The 27,237-nt window shown below is 38.4% G+C and overlaps 1 protein-coding gene across 2 annotated transcripts in view; it reads right to left on the reverse strand.

Moving 5' to 3' along the window:
- The window catches only part of Sp3 (Sp3 transcription factor), a 47,492-nt gene that overhangs the window by 14,214 nt on the left and 6,041 nt on the right, over positions 1–27,237 (reverse strand). For both annotated transcript variants that reach the window (XM_052182701.1, XM_052182700.1), the window contains one exon: positions 22,559–23,918. In XM_052182701.1, coding sequence (XP_052038661.1) covers positions 22,559–23,918 — 1,360 coding nt within the window. The remainder of the gene's footprint in view (positions 1–22,558; positions 23,919–27,237) is intronic.

Consider the following 27,237-nt stretch of genomic DNA (forward strand, 5'->3'; position numbering starts at 1 on the left):
TAGAAGTGAAGAGTAGGGAGTAATTACTATTTTTAACAGTGGACAGAGACATTTCTGCCAATGTGGTAGCATCTAACCTGAAGATGGCAACAAAGCAGGTGTGGCCAAAGCACAAAGAAAAACAAGCTAGATATGTTTGATGAGCTCAAGGGGGGGGGGGGGAAGATAGTCTGTATGTCAAGAGTATAATCGATGCAGAGAACGGTATATAGATCAAAGAGGTAAAAAACGGAGTAGGCAAATGAGAACCATATGATATGATGCATTATCATGAAGGCTAGTTTAAGAACTTTACATGTTTTTCTAAGAAATACTGAAAGTAGTGGCAATATTTGAATAGAATTTTATTAAAATAAACTCAGGTTTGTCCTGGATACTTAATAAAGTCTGCTAGAAAACAGTGGCAGACAAGCACAGGAACAGTAATTATATTAGGAAGTTATTATAAATTACTACAGTAAATTACCAGATAGAGTGACATAGACTTAAGCCCAGCACTATGAAGCAAAAGCGGGCAGATCTCTGTGAATTCAGGCCAGCCTGGTCTATGTAATGAGTCCTACACAGTCTTTAAAAACAAACTACAGCAAAAGATGGCAGTGTTTCAGTCCTAAAACTAAAGAGGTTGTTGCAGAAAGATACCAAGTTTAAAGCCTGCCTGGGCCATATAGTGAATTTCAAGACAATTTCTACACAGTGAGATCAGGTCAAGAAAGAACAAAAGAAAGGAGGGAGGGAGGGAGGGAAGGAGGGAAGGAAGGAGGAAGCAATGGATGGATGGATGGATGGATGGATGGATGGATGGATGGATGGATGGATGGTGGATGGGTGGATGGATGGACGGATCAGAAATTAGGGTATTGATAAGGAGGTTGCAGGATGAGTCAGTCAAGAAATATTTTGAAGGTAAGGCCAAAGATAGCTGGGAATAGGTCTGATAACAAGTTACAAGAACAAACAGGTTAACAACACTCAAGGGTTTGACCTTAGTAACTGAAAAGATAAAGAACTGCCATTAACTGTAAGTATCAAGTTGTAAGAGAGGGGTAAAAGTTTTAAGATACCAACTGAAGACAATGATCAGCAAATAGCAAAGAGCTCCAGAGTTAAGGTACAATACTGGCTTACCAACCTAAGTTTGACTGCCATTAGCATACACAGTTGATATTAAGACATATGGAATGCAATGTAGATAAAAACTGAGACACTACAAAATCAGTAATAGAAGGGCCAGCCAAGCATGGATATCATAAACTCCTGTAACCCCAGCGCTTAAGAGAAATGGGAGTTCAAGGCTAGCCTGGGCTCAAAAACATAACCTTTAGGCCACTGTGTGCAATACTTGATTGAAGGAAACAGTGGCACCCCTAAGACAGGCAAGTTTAAATCACCAGACACACCTCAGAATTATGCGCTATCACCCAAGAAGGCAAAGATAACTGCTTGCAGACTGAAGCCTCTATTAAATTGTAAACAAACAAACCTTTTCAAATTTGACTGTGCTATGTATGTACTATACAGGACTAGAAACTGACTAACACAATGAGTTAGAAAATGCCAGGCTGGAAAAACAATTCCATAGCTCATACTGTTCTTGCAGAGGACCTGAGCTCAATTCCCAGCACCCACATCAGATAGTTCACAACTACCTGGAAGTTGACATCTCTCTCCCCTCCATGGGTAAAGACACACATAAATATATGTCAGAGCAATCCCCAGGCTAGTCTGCAATAGTACATTTAACATGTAAAATTACCCAAAATACTATAAACTAGCTTTTATACCAAGTAGCACACCACAAGAGTAGCATACCTGTACAACATGCATCAGCAGTTTAAAAAGTAAATGTGCTTATTTAAAAGAAAAACAAAGTTAAAATAAAAAAAAAAAATAGACAGAAATTCAAGGTTATTTCATAACACAATCAAGAACTTAACAAAGTAAGAGCTATTATCTTCCTCAAAATGTTTGTTTCCCTCTGGTATGAAACATCACAAGACACTGTATTTGTCCTATGACTGTGGTTGTTTTGAAGACCTAACTATAAAACAAGCTTGTTAAGTGTAAGAGAAAATGCATGTTTGAAAAGTTCCTACACAAGAGCTGAAATGTCAAAGAGGAAAATAGAAATGTAATGAGACATGCAGAAGACACATATATAGAGGCATACAATATGATTACAAAGATAAATCTAATTTCCAATATCAATTACGCACTAATGCAAGACACATCTGAATTTCTATTATAGGTATTACAAAAAAAAAAACTTAATACTTCATTTATTTTTAAAGTTTTATTTACACCCTCCCTTTAATCATTCTCACCTGCTATTAAAAAACACTCAGAATTATAGGATATGACCTACAAACTCTCATCCATTGTTTATTTAGTTTTCCCTAACTTTAGGTTCTTATGGACATTCCAGAGCTATCAAAAAAAAAAAAAAAAAACTTTTCCCCAATTTTTCTTTTAAGGGGATAGTTTTATATTATAGATATGGGTTTCTAGAAACTTAACTTCCCTAGTCTAATAAAAAGAGTCCAAGATAGATTTATGTACTTTTTTGTTTTGTTTATAAGAGAAGGTCACACTCAGAAGCCCAGGCTGGCCTAAAAATCAGCATGTAGTCCAAGCTGGCCTTGAACCTGTGGACTCCCTCCTGTCTCAGTCTTCCAAGTGCTGGTTTAAAGGCATGAGCCATAATGCCTGACTCTTTGGTACTTCCAAATATTACAAAAGATATATATGCTACATTAGCTCAATTTTATAAGTAAGCAATCTTCCCCCAAGCCCTAGCTCCTTAGATTTAGATCACTACTCTTTTATAACTATCTACTTTGTCTCAACTAAAATAAATCCCTTATTAAATATTGTTTTTTTTTTTCTAACCAGAGTTTTTTTGGATTACCACCATAACTTCTCTATACACATACAGACTATTCTGGAACAGAATTATTCCTATCAACTTTGGAACAATTCAACCTATCTAAACACAAAACACGAACATGGCATATACCTATAAATAACAGGCTTTCTAAATATCCTATTATAAAATCCCACTTTGTCACCTTACCACATATATGAGAAAGAGATCATGTGACCTGATATTAATACAGTAAATTAATAAACTAATAGTGGTTCATCTTATTTAACCTGGTAAAGAATAGTGTTCTAATCTATTAGACAGTGGTAGTTAATACATTAATACTTTCATACCATAAGCACTTAATATACCTCACTACATGCCTCCAACTACCTTTATATCAATATTTTCTTTTGGATACCATAAAGATGTTGCCCAGCTGCCGAGCATGATGATGCACACCTTTAATTCCAGCACTTGGGAGGCAGATGAAGGTGGGTCTCTGTTTGAGGCCAGCCTGTACTACAGAGTTCCAAGACAGCTATAACCACAAAGGGGAAGGGAAGGGAAAGGGGAAAAAAAAAAAGCTAGCTTAAGTTAGAGCTAAAATGGACAAAGGAGATATATAGAAAATATATATATAGACAGAGGCCTTAATAAAAATTAGTTTCTGGGACTGAGAGGTGGCTTGTTGGGTACAATCTTCACAAAGACTCAGTTCATATCCTTAGCCCCCATGTAAAGGGCCATGTTCAGTGGTATATGCCCAGAATCCTAATGCATCAGGGGTGGGAGTGGGAAGTTGTTCTTGTGTGATCAGTGAATTCCAGGTTCTTTAAGAAACAGTAGCTCAAAAATAAGGTGCAGGGTTGGGGCTGGAGAGGTGGCTCAGCGGGTAAGAGCACCAACTGCTCTTCCAAAGGTCCTGAGTTCAAATCCCAGCAACCACATGGTGGCTCACAACCATCCGTAATGAGATCTGACGCCCTCTTCTGGTGTATCTGAGGACAGCTACAGTGTACTTACATATAATAAATAAATAAATCTTAAAAAAAAAAAAATAAGGTGCAGGCAAGACAGGGTAATCTACGCCTTTAATCTCCTCATTTTAAAACCACAGACAGGCAGAGCACTGCGAGTTTAAGGCCAGCCAGGATTACATAGTTAGATACTGCCTCAGAGGGGAGAAGAGGGGAGGAGACAGGAGGGAAGGGGAATGGGACGGGGAGGAAGGTGGAAAGCAACTGAGTAAAACAGTCAACTTTGAACTCTGTCCTCACTGACCCACAAGCACACCAGCCATATCATATGTCGCACCCAAGTATGTATGAGTGCATGAGTGTGTGCGTACATACACACACACCCCCTTAGCACATTAATTCCATCCATCAAAGCATTATTAGCTTACCATATGTATAATATATATTAACTGCAGTTTGATAAAATGACTTTAAAACCTGGGATTTTTTTGGGTTTTTTTTTTGTTTTTTTTTTTTTTTTTTTTTTTTTGGTTTTTCGAGACAGGGTTTCTCTCTGTGGTCCTGGCTGTCCTGGAACTCACTCTGTAGACCAGGCTGGCCTCGAACTCAGAAATCCACCCACCTCTGCCTCCCAGAGTGCTGGGATTACAGGTATGCGTCACCACCGCCAGGTGAATTTTATTATATAACAACATATTCCATACTACAATAGTATGTAGTCTCAATTAAATCCTGCTTCACACTAGAAAGTAGAAATAACTCAAAACATTACAATAGTTGAAATAAGCAAATAACAAAACACAAATTCCATCAAGCATCTAAAAAGTAGCCAAAATCATTGAAGCACAAAGTACAAAGAATACTGCCACAGTCCAAGGACAAGAGTGACAAGAAATTGGTACTGAACACGTACAGAATTTGGTTTTGCAGTATCACAAAGTTTAGGAGCTTTGTTATACAATAAACAGTCAAGGACTAACATAATGGCTTAATGGATAAGGCTGGATGGAAGCTACAAAAAAATCCAAGCCCAAATCCCTAAAACCTGCATGGTAGGAGTTCCAACTCTCCAAAGCTGTTGCTCTAATTCCACTCAGAGCATTATGGTGCATGTGTACTTGCCTGTGCCTGCACACAAAATAAAATCTTTTAAAAAATTAGGATAATATCGTTAATGTTATTTTTTTTAACTACAACTGAAGCAAAAACTAGAAATGTCTTCCACTTACAGAGGACTTGTTTTAGAAATCTCACAGATAAATATCAATGTCTAAAGAAGTTTAGAATCATGTGCAGCAATATTTTAAACTGCATATTCTTTCCTAAGGTTCTACACCTTTTCCGCCTAAGTTACACTAACTAGTTTTTCCCTTTCCTCCAGATTTTAAAAAATATTTTTTAAATTAATCCAAAGTTTTGATGTTCTTCCTAGACTTAAAAAGTCTCAAAAATTTATAATTGCTATCCAAAAAGCCAAGTAATTTATTTGAAACTACCATAACCCACACCATTCAAACCCTAACAGTACCAAAAATAGATTAAGAATAGATTCAATTTTAGAAACTAATGATCTGAAAGTGATTAGGAATATAAGGTTAAGTATTCAAACTTAAGATATAAGATATAAAGTTGAGGGCTGGAGAGATGGCTCAGCAGTTAAGAGCATTGACTGTTCTTTCAGAGGTCCTGAGTTCAATTCCCAGCAACTGCATGGTGGCTCACAGCCATCTGTAATGAGCTCTGATGCCCTCTTCCTGTGTGTCTGAACACAGCTACAGTGTACTCATATAAATAAAATAAATAAATCTTTTAAAAAAAGATAAAGTTGATCTTGATTCTAAATTATAACAGAAATGGTGTTTTGGTAAATCTCCAACCCAGTTGGAGGCCCAGTTAAAGAAATCACAACTCAATTAATTGAAATCCCAGCTGCACACCTGGATTGGGCAGATCTCCCACTACACTACTCTGTTCCCATCTCTGAGATCCTATAGAACCTGCGGTTTCTCCAGGCCACCTGTTTCTCTCCATTCTCCTTCCACCTCCTCCTCCGGTCAATCCTCTCTCAGAGGGGAGAAGGCTCACAAGGCACCAGTATAAGTGATTAACTCCTTGCCTGGAGCCCCTCCCAGGAGTGGAATTAGCATTAAAATACAAGACCAGGGCTATCCACCACAAAAAATGGGATCCTAATTTACCTTGCTTTCTTCCCATTTCCTCAAACACTCACTAGTCATCATAACAGAAATAAACTGCTTTCGTAGTGTAAGTAGTTGAGGATAAACATTCTCTCTTTTTTTAATATTTATTTATTATGTATAAGTACACTGTCACTGGGCGTGTCTGAAGACAGTGACAGTGTACTTATACATAATAAATATTAAATAAATAATATTAAATATTATTAATATAAATATTTTTTTAAAAGGGCTGTAGAGCTGGCTCTCACTGGCTCTCACTGACTGTTCTCCCAAAGGTCCTGAGTTCAAACCCCAGCAACCACATGGTGGCTCACAACCATCTGTAATAAGATCTAACGCCCTTTTCTGGTGTATCTGGAAACATTCTCTTTAAAGCCACATCCATCATTAAGAATGAATAGTTTAAGCCAGGTGGTGATGGCGCATGCCTGTAATCCCAGCACTCTGGGAGGCAGAGGCAGGTGGATTTCTGAGTTCGAGGCCAGCCTGGTCTACAAAGTGAGCTCCAGGACAGCTAGGGCTATAAAGAGAAATCCTGTCTCAAAAAAAAAAAAAAAAAAAACCAAATCCAAAAAAACCTAAATAAATAAATAAATGAATGAATAGTTTATATTAAAACAGCTCTAAACGGTACAATGTTTTATAAAAGTTCATTTCTCAAACTATGATCAAATTTTCTGCAGCTTCTATCTAGTAGCTATCTATCTTCCTCCAGACTCTTAGCCATTTGTTTCTGCTACTCACCAAGAAGACAAAAATGGAGCACTGGGCATGCTGGTGCACACCTGTACTCCTTACACAACTGCAAACCCAGCACTCAGAAGGCTGGGGCAAGAGGATTCCAAGTTTAAGACTCTGCCTCGAAAAAAGAAAGTTTTATTATTAAACTATTTTAATTGCATTGTAAGAACTTTTTCAAATTTAATGGTTTGTAATAAGCTATTAAAATATCCTTAAAAGTAACAGGTTTTTAGCCAGGCATATATTCCTACTGTAATTCCAGCACTTAAGAGGAAGACTGCAAATCTAAGGCCAGGCTGGGCTGAAATCTGGTCTCAAATCACCCAGATTATAGTAGTGTTCTCTAGGCATTGCATATTATTCTTATAATTTAAAATACAATGGTAATGACACAGTATATAATCCCATTTTCTGAAACTAAAGTAATTTAGGATTCTTTTCAGTTAGTCTGAATTATAAACCGGGCAGTGGTGGCACACACCTATAATCCCAGCACTCTGGGAGGCAGAGGCAGGTGGATTTCTGAGTACGAGGCCAGCCCGGTCTACAGAGTGAGTTCCAGGACAGTCAGGGCTATACAGAGAAGCCGTGTGTGTGTGTGTGCGCGCGCGCGCGCGCGGCGGGGGGGGGGGGGGGGGGGGGGGGGATTATACTATCATTTTAAAGTAGTTTTAAAATTCAAAAGTCTCAGGGCATGAATTATTTAGGAAACTTTAGGTAATATAGTTTGCACAGAGATGATCCAAAATCAATTAAACATTATCTACCTTCTATATTAGGAAGCTCAGGATATAACCCTACTTTATTAAAAGTAACTTAGGTCTTAGAAAGTTATATAGGACTTAGAACAGTAGAAATCTCCAGATTCTAGTTTTGTTGTTGCTGGGTATTCTTAGATTTATTTATTTTTAATATATATATATATGTGTGTGTGTGTGTGTGTGTGTGTGTGTGTTTGCCTGTATACATGTCTGTGCACCATATGAATGTAATGCCCAAGATGGTGTTACAGACAGCTGTGAGCAACCACGTGGGTGGGTGCTGACAACTCAACCCTTGTTCTCTCCTCAAGATCAAGTGCTTTAACCCTGAGACATCTCTCCAGCATCTCCCAATTATATTCTATCACACCAAGTCAGGGCTAGTAAGGTTCTATAACAAACAATACTAATATCCTGATGGTTTAACACAACAAAATCTTTATTTCTCATTAATTTTATACACCATCAATTCAAGCTAATAAAGATCTGTTCCCTAATAGTCCGTTAGGAACCAAGGCTTCCCATGAGAATGTTTCTAAGATTCCCTTACCAAGGATGACATAGAGTATATGGCAAATTATACCCTAGTCTTTCACTCTCATTTTACTAGTCATAAAAAGAATGCTGCCACATCTAATTGTCAATGACTACAGGAAAGGGCAATCCTATTATGTGCCTAAAATAAACAGAGAAAGAAAGTAGACTAAAAAGAATTTTAGTCCCAAGTCCCTCTGCAGGCCAAACTCAATTCAACATCCTCTTCTCACATATAACCACACACACACCCTTCCATACAGAAGAGCCGGGCTAGATCTTGAAATTACATCTTTTTCAGACTTATGTCCAGGTCTGTGGTTTCTTACACAACTGTAAAAGTTACAAGGTCTCATTTACTTGAGAGTTCCAAATAACACTGTCAAAAACCACAGCTTTCCCAAACCCTGTGCTTTGCCTTAGGTTTACCAGGTTTCTCTGTTCTCCCTACATAACTTCCCCAGACCTGGCAATCAATAGTGTCCCCTTTCCTCCTAACCAAACTGAAAGGCAAACTGCTGAGTCACTTTAATTTTTCCTTTTGTAACAATGAGAGTGAGTGATTGATGGTCACATTGAGTGGATCCTCTCCAAAGGACTGACTCAATTACTTCCTAAGATGTTTTTCCCACTTCATCTCTTAGTAACATTGCTGTTTCTAATCACACACCTTTAAACTCAGTACTCAGATGGGAGGTAGGAATCTCATCCCTATTCAAAAATCTGGTCAATTCTTTTCTAGTTCACCTCTTTCTCCTAAGTTTGCTGGAGCCGATGGTAGCTAAAATGTGTTTCCCAAGCTCATTCCCTAAAGCAAAGACAAATCCTTGACACCTAAGTTTTTGCAGCTAAGTTTTACCTTGCACATTATTAGCCTTTAACAGTTGTTTGCATTGAGCCAATGGTACAGTTAAGGTTTTCTGATACATTCCTTCTATCAATCTTTAATTAAAACAGACTATAACTAAAATTTGACACAACAGACACATAATGAAAGTCACACATATAATTCCCATTTGTCAAGAAGGTAAAAAGCAGTACAATTTGATACTATTCCACTTAACCCATGATCAATATAAAAATCACTAATTTGAGCCAGTCAGGGTAGTTCATGCCTGTAATCACAGCACTTTGAAGATAGAACAAGACAAGGACTTAAGGCACCCTCACCTACAGAGTTCAAGGGTAGCCCAGGCTACATCAAACTCTTTTGGTTTTTTGAGACAGGGTTTCTCTTTGTAGCCCTGGCTGTCCTGGAACCCACTCTGTAGACCAGGCTGGCCTCAGACTCAGAAATCTGCCTGCCTCTCAAGTGCTGGGATTAAAGGCATGTGCCACCACTGCCCGGCTCAAACCTGAGATTTTTATATTCAATACTGTATCTTCAAAATTCAATTTGTATTTTTTTCATATTTTAGTCTACACTTATTTCAAGCACTTAAAATCAACAGAGATCTATAATCCCTAAAATTACAGTGGCTTAAATAAAGACATATTTTTAATTCATATACATCATGTTAACAACTAATGCTGTATTTCAAGCTTTCCTCACAAATCAATCATGATGGTACAGACAATGGTACACTTCAATAACCAAGGCATACTTCAAAACTGTACTCAAGAGTAGATCGCAGCCCTGACTACTACACTCTTTAGGGATTTTTTTTTCAAGTTTGTTTATCTGATTGACTGTTTCCAAGACAGGGTTTTTCTGTGACACCCTGGTTGTCCAGGAACTTACACTGCAGAACTAGACTCGCCTCGAACTTACAGAGATCTCACAGCCTCTGCCTGGGATATGCTGGGATAAAAGGCATGCACCACCACCCAGCTTTATTTTTTTAAAATCATAATTTGAAGATTACTGTTTTCAAAGAATTTTACCCCAACTTTTCCTCCCCCAACCCCCCCAACACATACACCTGCATTTCAGTGGTACAAGGTTTGATTAGCAAGATTTAGCCCCAAGTTAAGAGGAAAAGAAGGGAGAGAGGTACAGAAGGGTAGAAGAGGGGAGTAGAAGGAAGGAGAAAAGGAAAAAATAGAAGGCGAGGTTACAATCTATACTATATGAACAACTGATTCTACAATCAACTACAGGAAACAATAAGACAAAGAAAAATTCCTTACCAGGTAACAATATTCCCCCTTTAACAAAGTTTATGAAGATTTGGAAAAGCTACAAGTAAATTATTAGCACAGTTCAAAGACTATTCAAACAAAACTTCAAATTCTCTTCACAACTTCTCTTACCAAGACTCTGAAATTTAGATGAAAAGTTACATCCATTCCTCAAAAGGAAAAGAGAATTAGCCAAGCATTAATATACACCTAAAGGCAGGAAGGAAGACATCCAATATCTCAAGGCCAGTCTGGACTACACAACAAAACCCTGTCCCAAAGGGAAACAAAATAGATGGAGTAGTATTGATAAGCACTAAAGACAGTTTTTAACAATTTTCACAAAGGCTTGCATTTCATACAAAAAAATCCAACTGTCTATTCACCCAAAATATAAAGATCAGTTATCAGATTTTCAAGGGCGTTAAAAAGCCTGGTCTCACAGGTGAGGCTAACTCTCCCTTCCTAGAATAAATGCTTGCTCTGTGCTACATTTACAGATGAGCAATTACAAAGGAATTTTGGGATATTTGAGGATTCGTGGTAATGGCTTAAGTACAAGAAATACTAAGAATTAAAAACTTATAAGTAGTAAGCAATAAAAAACACAGTAAGACATTAATACATAGAACTGTGCTGGTTCAGACATGTTCACTCTAAGCAACCACTAATTTCTCCTTATAAACTTAAAGTTTAAAGGTTTATTTTATGTGTGAATGTTTTGCTTGTATGTATGCATACACTGTGTGTGTGTGTGTGTGCATGCTTGTGCATGAGTGCTCGCACATATATGTATACATGCATCTGTACATAGGCATTTATGCCTGGTACATGCACAGGCAGTAAAGGGTGTGTGGAACTAGTTTCTCTGGAACTAGAGCTACAGACAGTTCTGTTGCCATCTGAGTGCTAGAACTACACTCAGGTCCTCTGGAAAAGCTGTAAATGGTCTTTACTGCTAAAGCATTTTTGTTTCCAGACTTTTGAGTGTTGCAACTTACAAAACTAAGATAAAATAAATTCTAAAGCGCGTGTGCACACACAAAGATGATAATAGGCAACTGCTGAAAAAAGATAAAATCAAATTTCAATTGTGGTGGTTTGTATAAGATGCTCCCCAAGTGTGGTAGCACTGTTTAGAGACTAAGAAGGGTGGCCTTGGAAGTCACTGACAGTAAGGTTTCAAAGACTGTCAGAATTCCCAATCCTCTGCTTTCCAGGTGGGCTCTCAGCTGCTCCAGTGGCCATGCCTAAATGCTGTCATCCTTAGCCTACTATAATGAACTGGAAACCCAAGCAAAGCCTTACTTCTATATGTTGCCTTGGTCACAGCGTTTTATCACAATAGTAGAAAACTAATACACCAACCAATCCAAACCAAAACTCTCCACCACTATTCTAAACCAAACTTCTCATTGCCAGATACCTGGGCAAGAGAAACCTTACTACTTAGCTTGCACGTACTGATAGTTAACTTAAGGGTCCCAGTCTACCCTCAAAATTGTCCTAAATAATACCCAGACATGGTGTCACATGCCTTTAACCTCTACACTTGGGAGGGCAGAGGAATGTGCATCTCTTCTGAGTGTGAGGCCAGCCTGGGGTACATAGTGAGTTCCAAGAGACAGACACACTACACAGAACCTGTCTTAAACAGAAACTTGCTTAAACATCTTTTAATTCTTGTAAGATTTTATAAAAATTTTGTGTGTTCATCTGTGTTAACTTTATGTGACTACCTGTGTGCGGGTACAAGACAAGACCAGAGGTTGTTGGATTCACTGCAACTGGAGTTACAGGCAATTGTAAGCTACATGATATGGGTGCTGAGAACTGAACTCTAGTCCTCTGCAAAGCACTAAGCACTCTAAACCACTGAGCTGTCTTACCAGCACCCCCACCCACCCCCGATCTTCTTTGTTAATTATCTTCTCTCCTGACTTTAAGTATATAACTTGTATTTAATTTGGTTTACATTCTGAGCTCAGTCTCTACATTTCTAGTACCATAGTCATTTCAAGGCAACAAATTACTTGTAACACCCAGATTAAGATTCTCTTTAAACTGTCAACAATATTGGATTCATCGATCCTATAAATTTACCTAATATTCTTACTTCCTTTCATCACTTTATCCTATATAACTGAAACAGCCTTCTACCTTTAGTACTAGCTTCTTCTAGTTCCAATTTATTCCCGAAGTGTTTTCCAGCATTCATTACTCATGTTATTCCTCTTCAAAACGCTGCAATCCTAAATTAAAAAATAATACATTTCTAAGTCAGGCGCAGTATCACACGCCTTTAATCCCAGCACTGGTCTATATAGAGCAAGTTCCAGGACAGCCAGGGCTATAGTAAAACCCTGCCACCACCCCAAGATAAATCTCTTACCACTAAAATTCAGTGTTCGACACCTATCCAGTTTTACTGAGAGATGGCTCAGTGGGACTATGGTCGTGCAGTCCATGCCTAGCCACCCAAGTTCTATCCCTGCAATCCACAAGATATAAAGAACTGATTTCCACAATTGGCCTGACCATCATAGTCATGGCTTGGAATCCGTGCACACACAGAAAATAACAACATACCCCCTACCCCAACAGGTTTCTCTGTAGCCCTGGCTATCCTGGAACTCACTCTGTAAACCAGACTGGCATTGAATCCAGAGATCTGCCTGCTTTTCTGCCTTCTGAGTGCTGGGATTAAAGGTGTGTGCCACCACCTGGCTAATAAATACAAGTTACTAGTAGAACAGCCCATATGGCCACTCAAAGTAACAATTCCCGATGAAGTTCCTCAAAATTAACCCAGGGTCATACAGTGCTTTCTTGTACCATATTTCTCACAGAAACTTAATTTGCATATTATACCTTATACACCATTTGGTGGTTAGAATGGAGAACAGAAGAAATGCTGAGATATTAAACTGTCTCCAGGGCTGGGCATACCTGTAATATTATTAGCATTCAGAAGGCAGAGGCAGGCTGCCTCATAGTTTAAGGGCAATCTGGGCTATACAAGAAGACCTTATCTCAAAAACACCAACCAACCATCCAAAGCAAAAACACATGAAGAAATAAAAAGCCCAGGCTGGAGAGATGGCTCAGCCTTTATAGGTTAGGTTCATAACCAAAAATGTAGGAAATAAGAGCCCTGTCTCCTAACAGGCTGCTCTATCCTTTCGCTCACTAGGAAGCATCGTGCCATAGTATCTCTCTACCTGAGAATATAGACTTCCTCATAAAGTTCTCCCTTCTCCCTGATAACTAGAAAATTCTTTATTTGTATCATGATTTAGTAACTTAGTATAATAGTTTGCCAGTTACACAACTTTATTGAGTACAGCTTTATACTGTAAAACTGGCTCAACAAACCAGCAAACTAGAGAATATGAACATGTACTAAGTCCTCTTACAGATTACCCAATGATGAAAAAAGAACTATTTATTTGACCATTCTTTAAAATACAAACCTATCTACTTTCCTCTCAAATTTTAAGCCTTTTCTCTGTATTTATTCAAATAAGAACTACCAAAATGTAAGACTCCTAAGTTTTTATAAAAAGCTTTCTCCTTCAGATAAAAGAGCCAACACTTTAGTCTATTATGAATGTCCATCTACCTCTACCCAAAACTCAACTACTACTTTATTCAAAACTCAAGAGACAAACCAGTAGAGAGTCTAGTGGCACAATTCTTCTGCAAGATTTTCACAGGTGATAAAATTCTCCCACTTGCCCAGCAGTAGTGGCACACACCTTTAATCCCAGCACTTGGGAGACAGAGGCAGGCGGATTTCTGAGTTCGAGGCCAGCCTGGTCTACAGTGAGTTCCAGGACAGCCAGAACTACACAGAGAAACCCGTCTTGAAAAACCAAATAGATAGATAGATAGATAGATAGATAGATAGATAGATAGATAGATAGATAGATAGAGACAGACAGACAGACAGACAGACAGACAGACAGACAGACAGACAGATAGATAGATAGATAGATAGATAGATAGATAGATAGATAAAATAATTCTCCCACTTTTATGTTCATAGCCACACACTGCCCAGATATTACTAGGAACAGGATTCATCACCCTGACTGAGCATTATGGATTTCTCCCAATAGAATTAAAATCTAATCTTTTAACAACTTTTGAATAGCCCAAAATTTTTACTCACGAATGAGGTGAGATAAGGCTGAAAACCCGGCTCAGTAGTTAATTAAGATCACTGTTCTTCTAGAGGACTGAGATTTGGTTCTCAGCACCCATGTGGTGGCTTACAACCATTTGTCATTCCATATCCAGGGGACCCAAGGCCTTCTTTTGACCTCTTCAGGCACCAAGAATGCACATGGTGCAATCAGACATGTGAGTAAAATACTCATATACACATAAAAATATCTTTAAAAAATAAAAAGACTACCACTGATAATGAAACAGCTATGCTTATAATATCAAGACACATAGCATTAAAATGTTGTAATTCAGAAAAAGGATATGTCCAGACCTGTCAAGAGAACATATGGGCATGGTAATGACTGTAAGTTTACCCTTATACTAGGGAGCCTATGGGCATAAAAACAGGTAACAAGGTCAAATACTAGGAAGGGAAAGATTTTGCTTTAAAATACAGCAGGGCAGTGGTTGTGCATGCCTTTAATCCCAGCACTTGGTAGGCACACATGGCAGATTCTAGGCCACGCTTGTCTACAGAGTGAGTGAGATCCAGGACAGCCAAAGGTACAGAGAAATCCTGTTGGGGATGGTGATGGGGGGGGTCACTTTTCATTTTATTCCTTTTGCTGTTGCTGATTGTTTCCTGTCCCCCGCAAACCCCAAGAGAGGGTTTCTATGTAGCCCTGGCTGTCCTCAAGCTCAGAGAACCACCTGCCTCTGTCTCCCAAGTGTTGGTATTAAAGGCATATACCACTACCATCCAACTGCTTCTGAGATTCCATTATTTTATAAACTTTATTATTTAAAAAGTATAAATAAAAATATCACACACCAAAATTAACTAGGCCCAAAATCTATATACAATTCAATGAATTTATATAAAATTAATGACATTAAAAATAAAATCTGTGAAATTTCACATTAAGTTTTACACTTTCAGTACTCAACATTTTATCCACTTATCAGAACCAAGAACAAAAACTCCACGGGAGAATTAGAATCTGAAAAACAATTAGTTTCATATCTTCTTTCAAAACTCATGTCAATAACATGGATTCACTCCTTCCTCATTACCTAGGAGCTTTTCTTGTTCTATTTTCATGTCATATGTATCCACAGGTACATTTGTTTTACACATGTGTGTGTGTGTGTGTGTGTGTGTGTGTGCGCAGACGTATACATACATCATTGGCTAGGTTCCAAATGAGAAAGAACAAGTGGTTTACTGAGATTATGTAACCTCACTTAATATGTGAATTTACAAACGAATAGTTAATGAAAACTGATCAGTATCAATATATACACATTTATACTATTCAGTTCTAAAGAGAAATGAAAAAGAATTGGAGAAAGATAGTTTAAACTGCTTTTGTAAATTTGTAAACTTGTGTTTTATGTGAAAATCCTATTAAAATATGGGTATGTTAGCCAGAGATAGTGGTAAATACTTTTAATACTCCACTCAGGAGGCAGGAGCAGGAACATCTCTAGGAGTTCAAGGCCAATCTGGTCAACATATATACAAATTCTAAGACAAAAACAAAATTGACCAAAGAAAAAGTAGTAAGTCTAAAGAATTAAGTACTGGAAAGAGGAAAAACCCAGGTGTGGACGATACAGTGCTTTCCAACGTCATAGTAGACTTAAGAGCCAGACTAACAAATGAGAACAGAGGAGGCACAGTTTACAGCACACAATCAAAAGTACTGGATAAAGTTTCTACTGAAGAATAGAAACTAACATTATGCCTGCACCTCAGCAACTATAAATAACTGGAAAAATACGCTATTATTCAAAAGTATCCAAAACTAAGCCTACTCATTTCACATTCTAATTTCTTCAAGCAACCATCTTACACACTCTTCTCAAACTTGTGATATCTGCCCTTCTACCCATCTAGTATCCATTAAAAAACATGTACACTTTCTCTCTCTCTCTCTCTCTCTCTTTTTTTTTTTTTTGGCCAAATTGTTTCTCATCAACTTATCTGTAATGGAAGACATCTATCTATATCCCTCCCCAGTCACACTATGATTATCTCACTACAGCATCCAAATCCATGCCTATATCCCACACTTATCCTGCTTGTCTACTTAAACATCTTTGCTAAGTCCACCTCCAACTAACTACCATCTATCTTCTGTTTCAGTGACCTTCCTAACAAACAACTCCTTGGTCTGTAATTACCACCACTACTTCCTAAGTATGTATTATTAGGATGTGTTGTATTAGAATTCTTGATTTCTAAAACTGCTGTTGGAGTCATTGGCTTGAGTTTGACCTCTTTTTTTTGTTTGTTTTTTGGATTTTAGTTTTTTCGAGACAGGGTTTCTCTGTATAGCCCTGGCTGTCCTGGAACTCACTCTGTAGACCAGACCAGGCTGGCCTTGAACTCAGAAATCTGCCTGCCTCTGCCTCCCAGAGTGCTGGGATTACAGGTGTGTGCCACCACCGCCCAGCTTGAGTTTCACTTTTAAAAAATATGTATGTATGTATGTATGTATGTGTGTGTGTGTGTATGTGTGTATGTGTGTATGTGTATGTGTGTGTATATATATATCAGGGCTGGAGAGATGATTCAGCAGTTAGCATTCGCTGCTCTTGCAAAGGACCAGGAGTCATTTCCCAGCATCCAGATGGTGTCTCAAAACTTTCTGTAAACCCAGTTCCAGGGGACCTGAAACCCTTCTGGTCTCAGGCACAGAGACAAATGCACCTATGTGCACAAAAATTATTAAGCTATTTATTTAAATTGTGATTTTTGTATTGAAATTAAGACATATTTTCCAACTAGACTTGAATTGTTTCATCTCATCGCATTTATGTTTAGTAAAGTCACTCAATATTTCTAGGCGAGCCTGAATAGCAGATTCTGAAATATAAGTTTACTGAAGCCATTAACTTGAACACCAAAATAAAATCCCAATTTAATCAAGTTCCAACAGTTATAGTTTTCCTCTTACCCCACTCTTCCTCAGTTCTCTTACCCACTGGCTTAGCCAAAAGTCCCTCTCTCTCGATACCTTGTGCTTACTCTGCACCAAGCAAGAGTCAGAGGAAGAGGGGCAATGAAACACCAACAAGTTCAGTCAAGTTCACTGCTTTAAAAAGGCTGGAATAGGAGCTGGAGAGACAGCTCAGCAGTTCAGAGCAATGGTTGTTCTTCCAGAGGTTCTGAGTTCAATTCCCAGCAACCACATGGTAGCTCACAACCATCTGTAATGGTACAGCAAACTCACAGGATAAGATAATACTTTAAAAAAAAAAAAAGGCTGGAATAAAGGTTTAGTTAAAGTTTTTGTTAGTTGTTGAGGGGTTTTGGACAATTACAGAGCACTGGTTTGGGGGTTTCTCCAATATTTTAGAAAACTGACATTGAATTTTTACCTACCAAAACTAAAATGTTAAACAAGGAAATAGTTTTTAAGCATTTTCAACACAAATCCAAGATATGTGTTCTGCATGGCAGCTCATATCTATAACCCCAGTGCATGAGAGGCTAAAGAAAGACTGATATGGGACTACACTGAGAACTACTGAATTGTATGTATGCGTTAAAAGACAACTTTTGTATGTGGATTATACTTTAGAATTTTTAAATATATCAGCTTGTGCCTTCAGATGTCTGTCACAAGTAGTTCTTACACATAAAAAGATTAAATCCAAAGCCTGTTGTATGCTAACCACTGAACAAAACCCACAGTCCAGGATTCTTTTAACTTCTTTTTCGAGACAGGGTTTCTCTCTGTTTCCCTGGCTGTCCTGGAACTCACTGTAGACCAGGCTGGCCTCAAACTCAGAAATCCACCTGCCTCTGCCTCCCAAGTGTTGGGATTGAAGGCGTGCGCCACCACTGCCCGCCTCTTTTAACTTCTTAAATAGGACTGCAGTTCACAAAAAATGCTTTGTTCATATTAGAATTTCCATGATGTCTGTCCCTCCCTACCCCCAACAAACACTCAGGGTGGTGGGGGCACATAAAACTGAAAAAAGGATTAGAACAATGGCTCAGAGGTTAAGACCCAGGTTCAATTCCCAGCACCACATAACAGCTTACAACTGTCTGTAATTCCAGTTCCAGGCTTCCTGACATCCTCACAGACATACATGCAGGCAGAACACCAATGTGTGTACGTGTACACACACACACACACACACACACACACACACACACACACACGCGCGCGCGCGCACCAAAAAAAAAAATCTTAAAAAATAAAATGCTTTTAAAAAATTGAAAAATAAATGCCAACAAGTGCCTGCCTTAGCATGTATCAGGGTCCAGACTTAATCCCCAGCATCAAGTAAATAAACAGCTAAACAAATGAACACATCACATTAACACAACTGGACATTACAGAAAAATCTACCTGCCAAACCAAGTCTTATAGAGAAGAAAACAAGCTAGGTATGGTGGTGCATGTCTGTAATCCCACCACTTAGGAGGCTAAGGCAGAAGGATCAATGCTACAAATTAAAGCCCAGCCTACCCTAAAAGGCAAGATCTAGTAACAGTCAGGACTATACAACACAAAATACAACACAACACATGGTTTACATTTTTGCAAATCCTTGAATGCCTAGGGGAAGAGAAGACAGGATCTCAGATCTATTTCTGCATTCAACGGCTTGTGATGTCGTTTGGGCTCAAGCATACGGATAACTTCACAGATATGTAGCTAGGAAAGGAAGAACTAACAGCAGCTCTTCAGCTAACTGTGGGTATTCTTTGATACTGGACACGTGGCAGTCTCTTAGGGACAGTTTTAGGGTAGAGCCTTAGACTATTGATTAAGTCTTCCATGCTGTATTTGTACTGGTTGCAATACTCTAAACTGTCCATTTTAAAACCCGCTGGATCAGCTGGGCGGTGGTGGCGCACGCCTGTAATCCCAGCACTTAGGAGGCAGAGGCAGGAGGATTTCTGAGTTCAAGGTCAGCCTGGTCTACAGAGTGAGTTCCAGGACAGCCAGGGCTACACAGAGAAACCCTGTCTCGAAAAACAAAAACAAAAACAAAAACCCACTGGTTCAACTTTCCTAGACACTCCCAGTGTTGTACATCTCATTTTTTCCTTTAATCTTTATCATTATTAACCATTAACCAGAAAAAAATGCAGCCTTATACAGTAAATCTGAGCTATAGAAAAGTTACAATTTCTCCTGGAAATCCTCAATTTTACCACTGACATATTATTTGCCAGGCAGATGTGACTAGCTCACCGTTTTTGTTTTTTTCTTTTTTTGCAAAAAAGGTGTCACTTCATAAATGAAATCTTAAAAACAAGTTTTGAAAGCCAGGAGGTGGTGGCACACGCCTGTAATCCCAGCACTCTGGGAGGCAGAGGCAGGCAGATTTCTGAGTTCGAGGCCAGCCTGGTCTACAGAGAGAGTTCCAGGACAGCCAGAGCTACACAGAGAAACCCTGTCTCGAAAAAACCAAATCCAAAAAAGAAAAAACAAAAACAAACAAACCAAAAAAAAAAAAAATGAGTTTTGAGGATGAAGGAAAAAGCAAAATGGTTAAGAGCAGTGTCTGCTGTGCCTAGTCACGCACAGTGCACAACTGCACATGTGGTAAAAATACCTAAACATGCCAAATCATCATTTTCACCCAACTAAGATGTCACAACGAAAAAAGTCGTCCATAGTAAACACTAATGAAGATGCATAAAAACTGAACACTTGTACCTAAAACATAAACCAGTATTTGTGTGCACACTCACATACACACATGTACACCTGTGCACAGGATGCGCGTGTGCGCACACACGCACGCACTCTCTCACACACACACACACACACACAAATGTTCATAACAGCATGATTCATAGTAACCCAATGTCTACCAACAATTTTTAATATATCCATCCATGGAATATTTAGTAATAAATAAGGCACTAATAAATCTACAACATACATAAACCTTGAAAATGATGTGTTACATTAAAGACAGGCATGACAGACATCATACAACCACTAATAAGAAATGAAAAGCAAATTAAAAGATAAAAAAGGAGGTAAGGCAGGTATGAGAAGCAGCTGACAAGAGCTAGATATAGGTTGCTTGGGTGATGAAACTGCTCTAAAAGCAGGCTCTAGAAGCACAAATCTGTGACTACACCAAAAACTATTCAACTGTATACTTTAGAGGACAAATTTTGTTATGTGGATATTTCAATAAAGCCATTTATGTTTAAGCACTTGAATTTGACCCCAGTTCCCAAAGGTAGAAAAAGAATCAACACCTTTTGAAAAAACTCATGTGCACAATGGCTTGCACATCACTGGACTGCATTAACACACATAGAATAATCTCTTTCAAAAACTATTACATTTTTATTGAGTTATCAAGTAGGTTTTCAGTGAAACTGTAAACCTTTTTTTGTCTTTAAAAAAAAAAGTACAGCCATGGGGTGAGATGGCTCAGCAGTTAAGAGCACCGACTGCTCTTCTGAAGGTCCTGAGTTCAAATCCCAGCAACCACACAGTAGCTTACAACCATCCGTAATGAGAGCTAATGCCCTCTTCTGGAGTGTACTTACTTAGATTTACTTATTTATTATATAATAAATCTTAAAAAAAAAGGGTACAGTCATTAAGAACACAACAAACATTTATACAGTTTAAAGGGATTTTCTCTCTTTAACATGTGTACCTGTGTCTCTGTGTACATGTACTCACGAGTACGCAGGTGCTTACATGATATGACCTGGAGTTACAGGTATTTGTAAGTCACCCAGCAAGCTGGGATCAGAACCAGTGCTCATGTAGAGCAGCAAGTGCTCTTACCACTGAGTTAAGATGTCTCCAGTCTGAGCTTAAAATTTAACCCAGTCAATGTGAACACACGAAAAAAAAAACTTTTTAGTATTAGGAAAAAGATTTCTGAAAAGATCCTCAGGCTCTCTAGACATCTACAAATCAAATTTTGAAAAGTTATATTCTAAATCAGTTAGTAGTGGTGAACATCTTTAATCCCAGCACTCAGGAAGCAGAGGGATGCAGAGCTCTGAGTTTGAGGCTAGCTGGGGCAACAAGGAAACCCTGTGTCAAGGGGGGGGGGGAGATCTTATTCTTAGTTTCAGAATCCCCAGATATAATTTCTAAATGCAAATCTGACAAACTCATCTTTCTAGGTATATATAACAAAATCCATAAGAACACAAAGGAAGAGAGACTGGGGAAAGGGAATTATTTTAATTAACATTAAAAGTGATGTTACTTCAATCACTTCAATTCTGTGCCCCAATTCAAGACTTTAGAAGCAGACTGGAAAGTTTAAACAGTATAATCTCCACAGAAATCCAAATATGAAGAGAATTAAAAGTTATAAAAGGAACTAGGAAAAACATTGTTATCAGACAAATAACATTAATACAGTAACAATGCTACCTTTTTAAGCTTATTAATCATGCTTGCAAAACATTCAATGAATAGACTTGAAACATTTATAATACATACTTATCAATAGCTATTTCTACCAACCAAATTTAATGGCCACTATCACAAAAACCAAAGAATGTTAGATGCACATAGTTTCTAGTTAACAGTTATCTTGTCTAACATCTACATTTCATACAATGAAGAAATGGAATCTACCAGAACAATAGCTAAATCAAAATCACATCCCTAGTGGCTGAGACAGTTAAGTACTCTCAAGCCCCAGCACCATGTTTTATTATGCCAACCTGATACTCTACCCGAATACAATATACATTACATCTAATTCAGCCAGGCATGGTGGCACAAACCTTGAATCACAGCACAGAGGAGACAGAAGTAGGCATATCTGAGTCCAGAGCCAGTTTGGTTACATAACAAGTTCCAGGTCAGCCTTGGACTACCCTCTCATTCCCACCCCATAAAACAGAAATCAAACTTATCCCATAGCAAGGCATAGCAATAGACATTCTTCTGCTAAATTAAAGAAAACAAATTATGATGCCTGATAGTACCAATCAGATGTTGAAACAAATATCTATGGTAGAAAAGAAAAATATTACCAGTACAATAGAAAATCTTTCACTTCAAAGTTTCAAAAAGAACAATTTAGAAGATACTATGATGCCTCCTCTATATAAATACAAGGATTTATATGAATGTCAGATGCTGATAGACAACTAAAGCAAAGTTTTCCTGTTTATTATCATTGCACCTTTAATGACATATCATTAAGACTCACCTGCAGGACTGTCGGCATTCTCTCCTGGATGTAGCTGTATACCAGTAGAATCTATAGAATTTACTGTAACTGTCTGTAGATTTGGCAACTGACCAGTGCTTAGACTAACTGGAGTTGAAGTCAAGGCTCCACCTGCTGCAACTTGACCAAGCGTGAGTGTTTGAACAGGCGTCAAAGTAATTTGCTGGGCAGCGGTATTCTGTATTTGCAAATTCTGTAAGTTCTGGACCCCTTGTACTTGAAATGTCTGCCAGGTTATCTGTCCAGAAGGGGTCACTGTCTGTGCCTGGATTAAAAACGTTCCAGGATTCAGCTGCAACTGAAGGTTTTGCAAAGCCTGTTGTGATATATTTTGACCACTGGCTTGCACGCCATGGATTGTCTGTGGTGTAATACCTTGCACAATTTGGGCTTGACTGGTTGGCTGCTGAGAATCTTGAAGTTGTAGGTGTTGTACAACAGGCTGTGCTGTAGAAACCTGAATATTCTGAGCCTGTGCCTCTTCAGAAACAGGCGACTGGATATAATTTCCCTGAAGATCTGAAGAATGGACTTGCCCACTAGTAGTAGTCAAGCTATTTGTGTTTTGCTGTAATATACCTGTACTATCTATTGTAACAGGCAACTGTGATGAAGAGGATGTTGGCACAAATAAGTCTGTATCAGCATTAGTTTCATTAACATCAGGAGAAACCCGCTCACCAGTCCTTTCTGAATTGTCTGAACTATCCATAGCTTGTCCTGTGTTTATCAAATGTCCATCGGCATTAATGCCTGCAGTCATTGTCTGAGAACTTCCCGAGAGTCCCAAAGAATCTAGATCGACACTATTGATTGGTACAAAGGTAATATTTCCTGGCAGACCAAGAGGCACATTAGCAACTACTTGAGTTTGGCCAGGAAATGATGAGCCACCGATTGCAACTCCCTGGACCTGGACCTGACCAGTCTGTGGTATGAGGTTCTGGATATTAGCAGGAGGTGTTCCAGAGGCAAGTAAGGTCTGATTAGAGCCAGGGATGATCTGAATTTGGCTGCTTTCTTGATTTATTCCCCCATTATCTGAGGAGCCTGTGAAGCCAATCTGAACCTGCTGAGCGTCTGTTGACTGAATCTGTGGTATTACTTGATACTGAACATTGGACACTGTACCATTTGATGAATCTGATCCTGGTGCAACTGAAAATATTTGTTGATTCTGCAAATTCTGAAGGGGAAGGACATACTGCCCACTTGAAGCAGCAGCACCTGGGATCTGTACTAGATTACCGGCTTCATCTTTTATAGTTGTAGGTGTAGCTGACAAAACCTCCCATCGGTTTGGTGCTCCTCCTAACTGGGCAGAAGCCAAATCACCTGTCTGGATGAAGAAAACAAAAATGTGATCTTTTTGTCAACCTCACCTGGTATAAATTCAACTATGTGAAAATAAAAGCCATCTTAACAGCACAAGAATCATAACACAAAAGCAGTACTACACATACCATAGTCATTTTCACTTCTTGATGTAAATTACTAAAAACATAATATATCCTACTTAAATGGCTATATGTATTACTCAGAATATTCTAGATTATATTGCACACATTTTGGTAGAGGTAGGCAAGGTCTCACTATGTTTGTTGTCCAAATTTGTCTTGGAACTCAGATATCCACATGATTCTTCAATCTCAGTAAAAGCTGTTAAATAAACCAGGACTGTATAGGTGCACACTACAATTGCCTAGCAAGTGGTCTTTTAATCACTCATCTATAATCTTTAAGTTGTATAAAAGGGGCATAAGCAAGATTATAAACAGGACAGAGTACAAAGACTATGCAACTCACTAAAAATATTTAAATAAGATGCCTTTAATCCCTGACACTTTGAAAGCAGAAGCAAGTGGATCTCTAATTTCAAGGTCAGTCTAACCTACAAAGCAAGTTTCAGGACAGCCAGGGTTACACAGAGAAACCCTGTCTCAAAAAACAAACTCCGGGCAGTGGTGTGCACACCTTTAATCCCAGTACTTGGGAGGTGGAGGCAGGCGGATTTCTGAGTTCCAGGACAGTCAGGGCTACAGAGAGAAAGCCTGTCTGGAAAAACAAAACAAAAACCCCAAACAAAATTTTAAAAGCCCCATATCAGACAGAACACATCTGTAATGCCAACACTATGGAGGCAGAAGTAGGTGACTGCCTCAAGTTTAGACTAGCCTGGGCTATTAAGGCAAGCCTGGGCTACATAACAAGACTTAAAAAAAAAAAAAATGACATCATGTACTATTTGGGGAAGAGAGAGACACAAATAGCATGATTTCTGTTACCATGCCATCTGAATTAGGAGAGAAAATCTATGTTATTACTATGTCATAGTAATAAACACACTACAATTTCATGATGTGTAAACCACTGAACAACATACTTTTTCTTTAGGAACAATTGGGGTGGGGAGGGTGATGTTAAGGCTCCTCCTATCTATAATCCCAGCACAGGGGAAGCTGAAACAGAAGATCCTGTGGAATCTAAGGCCAGCCTGGGCTATCAAGTAAGGCTTTGTCTCAAAGAAAAAACAAAATTTAATGAGAAACAATGATTGCCCTCCCTAGGACTACACAGTAAAATAGCTAAGTCTATGAAGTTTTACTACTAAGTAAATACTGGGGAATAAAGAATGTGACTATACCTATTACTCTGAAAGTGCTGTAAGTGCAGTTTTACATCCTATAACCCACAAAATTCTGAACTGTCACCCCCATAGTTTAGATTCAACATTAGAAAAATGCCAATGTAGGCAAATAGGATGCAAAAAAAAAAAAACCTACATGACAAGGTCAACAAATAGATTCTTTTAAGGGAATAAAAATAGCAATATCTGACATTTGGGCTTTTTTTTTTATATGCCAAATATCACAGTAACACACTTTTAAAGCAATCCTGTGATGGGCACTATTATTAACATCTACACTTCATAGATGAGAAAGAAGTAAGAGACAAGCCACATAGTTACCAAACAGCAGACAGTACGTAATACTAAGCCCTCAACTACTGTTATGCTGCCCCCTCTCTGATGACCAGGAGTAAAGGATACTAAGACCAGCCAGGCAGTGTTGGCACCCGCCTTTGGTCCCAGCACTTGGGAGTCAGAGGCAGGTAGATTTCTGAGTTTGAGGCCAGCCTGGTCTACAGGGTGAGTTCCAGGGTAGCCAGGGCTACATAGAGAAACCCTGTCTTGGGGGGGGGGGGAGATACTAAAACCAATTATAAAATAAAGACACTAGAAAGATCATATATTATTTACCATCAAAATAAAGCCATTACGACCTCACTTTATTCCAGATTGTAAGTTTCAATAACTCTGTATGTCACTTGACAATGAAAAATACAAACACAGCTCGTCCAGCAATGTCAAAGATGATAAGTGACTGAGCATCAAGGAATCTTTGTATGATCCAAAACAGTATATCCATTTCTTATGAAGTACTATTTGGGGCATGTCAGTATAGTTTACAACTTACACTAACTTCTGTGGAAAGTTTTTTTACAACAGTACTTATCTGTTTTTTTTAAATGGTCACAGATCTCCTTTGAGAATGTGTGTAACACTAAGAAATTCACTACTCAATCTTCATGCAGGTGAAAAGTATATATTTCAAAGAATGAACCACACCACAGCTCATTTCTGACTTAGTGCAAACATTTGAGCACATTTGTGAAGATGATATAAGCATGTACAAGCAAAACAATAAAAATCTTTGTCCACAAAGGGTCACATTTCTATGCAGCAAACATAAGACAAACATATGCACACAATGTGAAAGGGATACACACTAGCCACATACAGCTCAGTGTGTGAACAGAGGAGGGGGGTGAGGACTGTCCACATTAACTCTGAAGTCATATTGGAATGTAATCTTTCACTTTGGTCAATTAAAGGCATTAATAAAGGTATAGAGATGATAAAATCCACAAGACAAAAAGATACTAACAAACTTAAAGAGTCCAGGGATCCAGAACAGGCTTATATTCAGACAAAAGCAATGGGGACACTTCTATCAACTTGTAAATAGCTTTGCAGACCATGCTAAATTGTTCAGACTTATTCCGTAGGCAGTAAATGAAAATTATACAAGGTTTATAAGCAAGTGATTGGTGCAATCACATTTGTATTTATTTATAAAGATAAACGAAAGGCTCAATGAAGGAGACTGAAATAACTACAGAAGAAAATAAAGATGAAGAAACTGAACCCACTGCAAATCTCCGGGCCTGAACTCAAATACACTTCAAAACTTAATTTTTTTTTCCTTTTTTTTTCCCCAGTTTTTTTCAAGACAGGGTTTCTCTATAGCCCTGGCTGTCCTGGAACTTACTCTGTAGACCAGGCTGGCCTGGGATTAAAGGTGTGCGCCACTACCGCCCTGGTTCTCAAGAACTTTTGGTTCAATTCTAATTTAGAACTGAAATCATAACCAGAAGTAATCTTTCCAAACAATTTGTTTTATTTCAGTCTTTTGGCATTTTAAGTAAATTGATATTTAGTCTATTTTGTATTAAAAATCTGCATAAAAATGAACAAAACCCATTCATCATAAGTTACTGTTCAATTGAGACTCAACAGTCACATTTTTAGCATGCACTAAGTTCACAGGCATTCTTGGGTTATTTAGAGGAATATAGTACTTTGTCATACATAAGCT

The sequence above is a fragment of the Apodemus sylvaticus genome, chromosome 5 (genome assembly GCF_947179515.1).
Source record: "Apodemus sylvaticus chromosome 5, mApoSyl1.1, whole genome shotgun sequence".
Lineage (NCBI taxonomy): Eukaryota > Metazoa > Chordata > Mammalia > Rodentia > Muridae > Apodemus > Apodemus sylvaticus.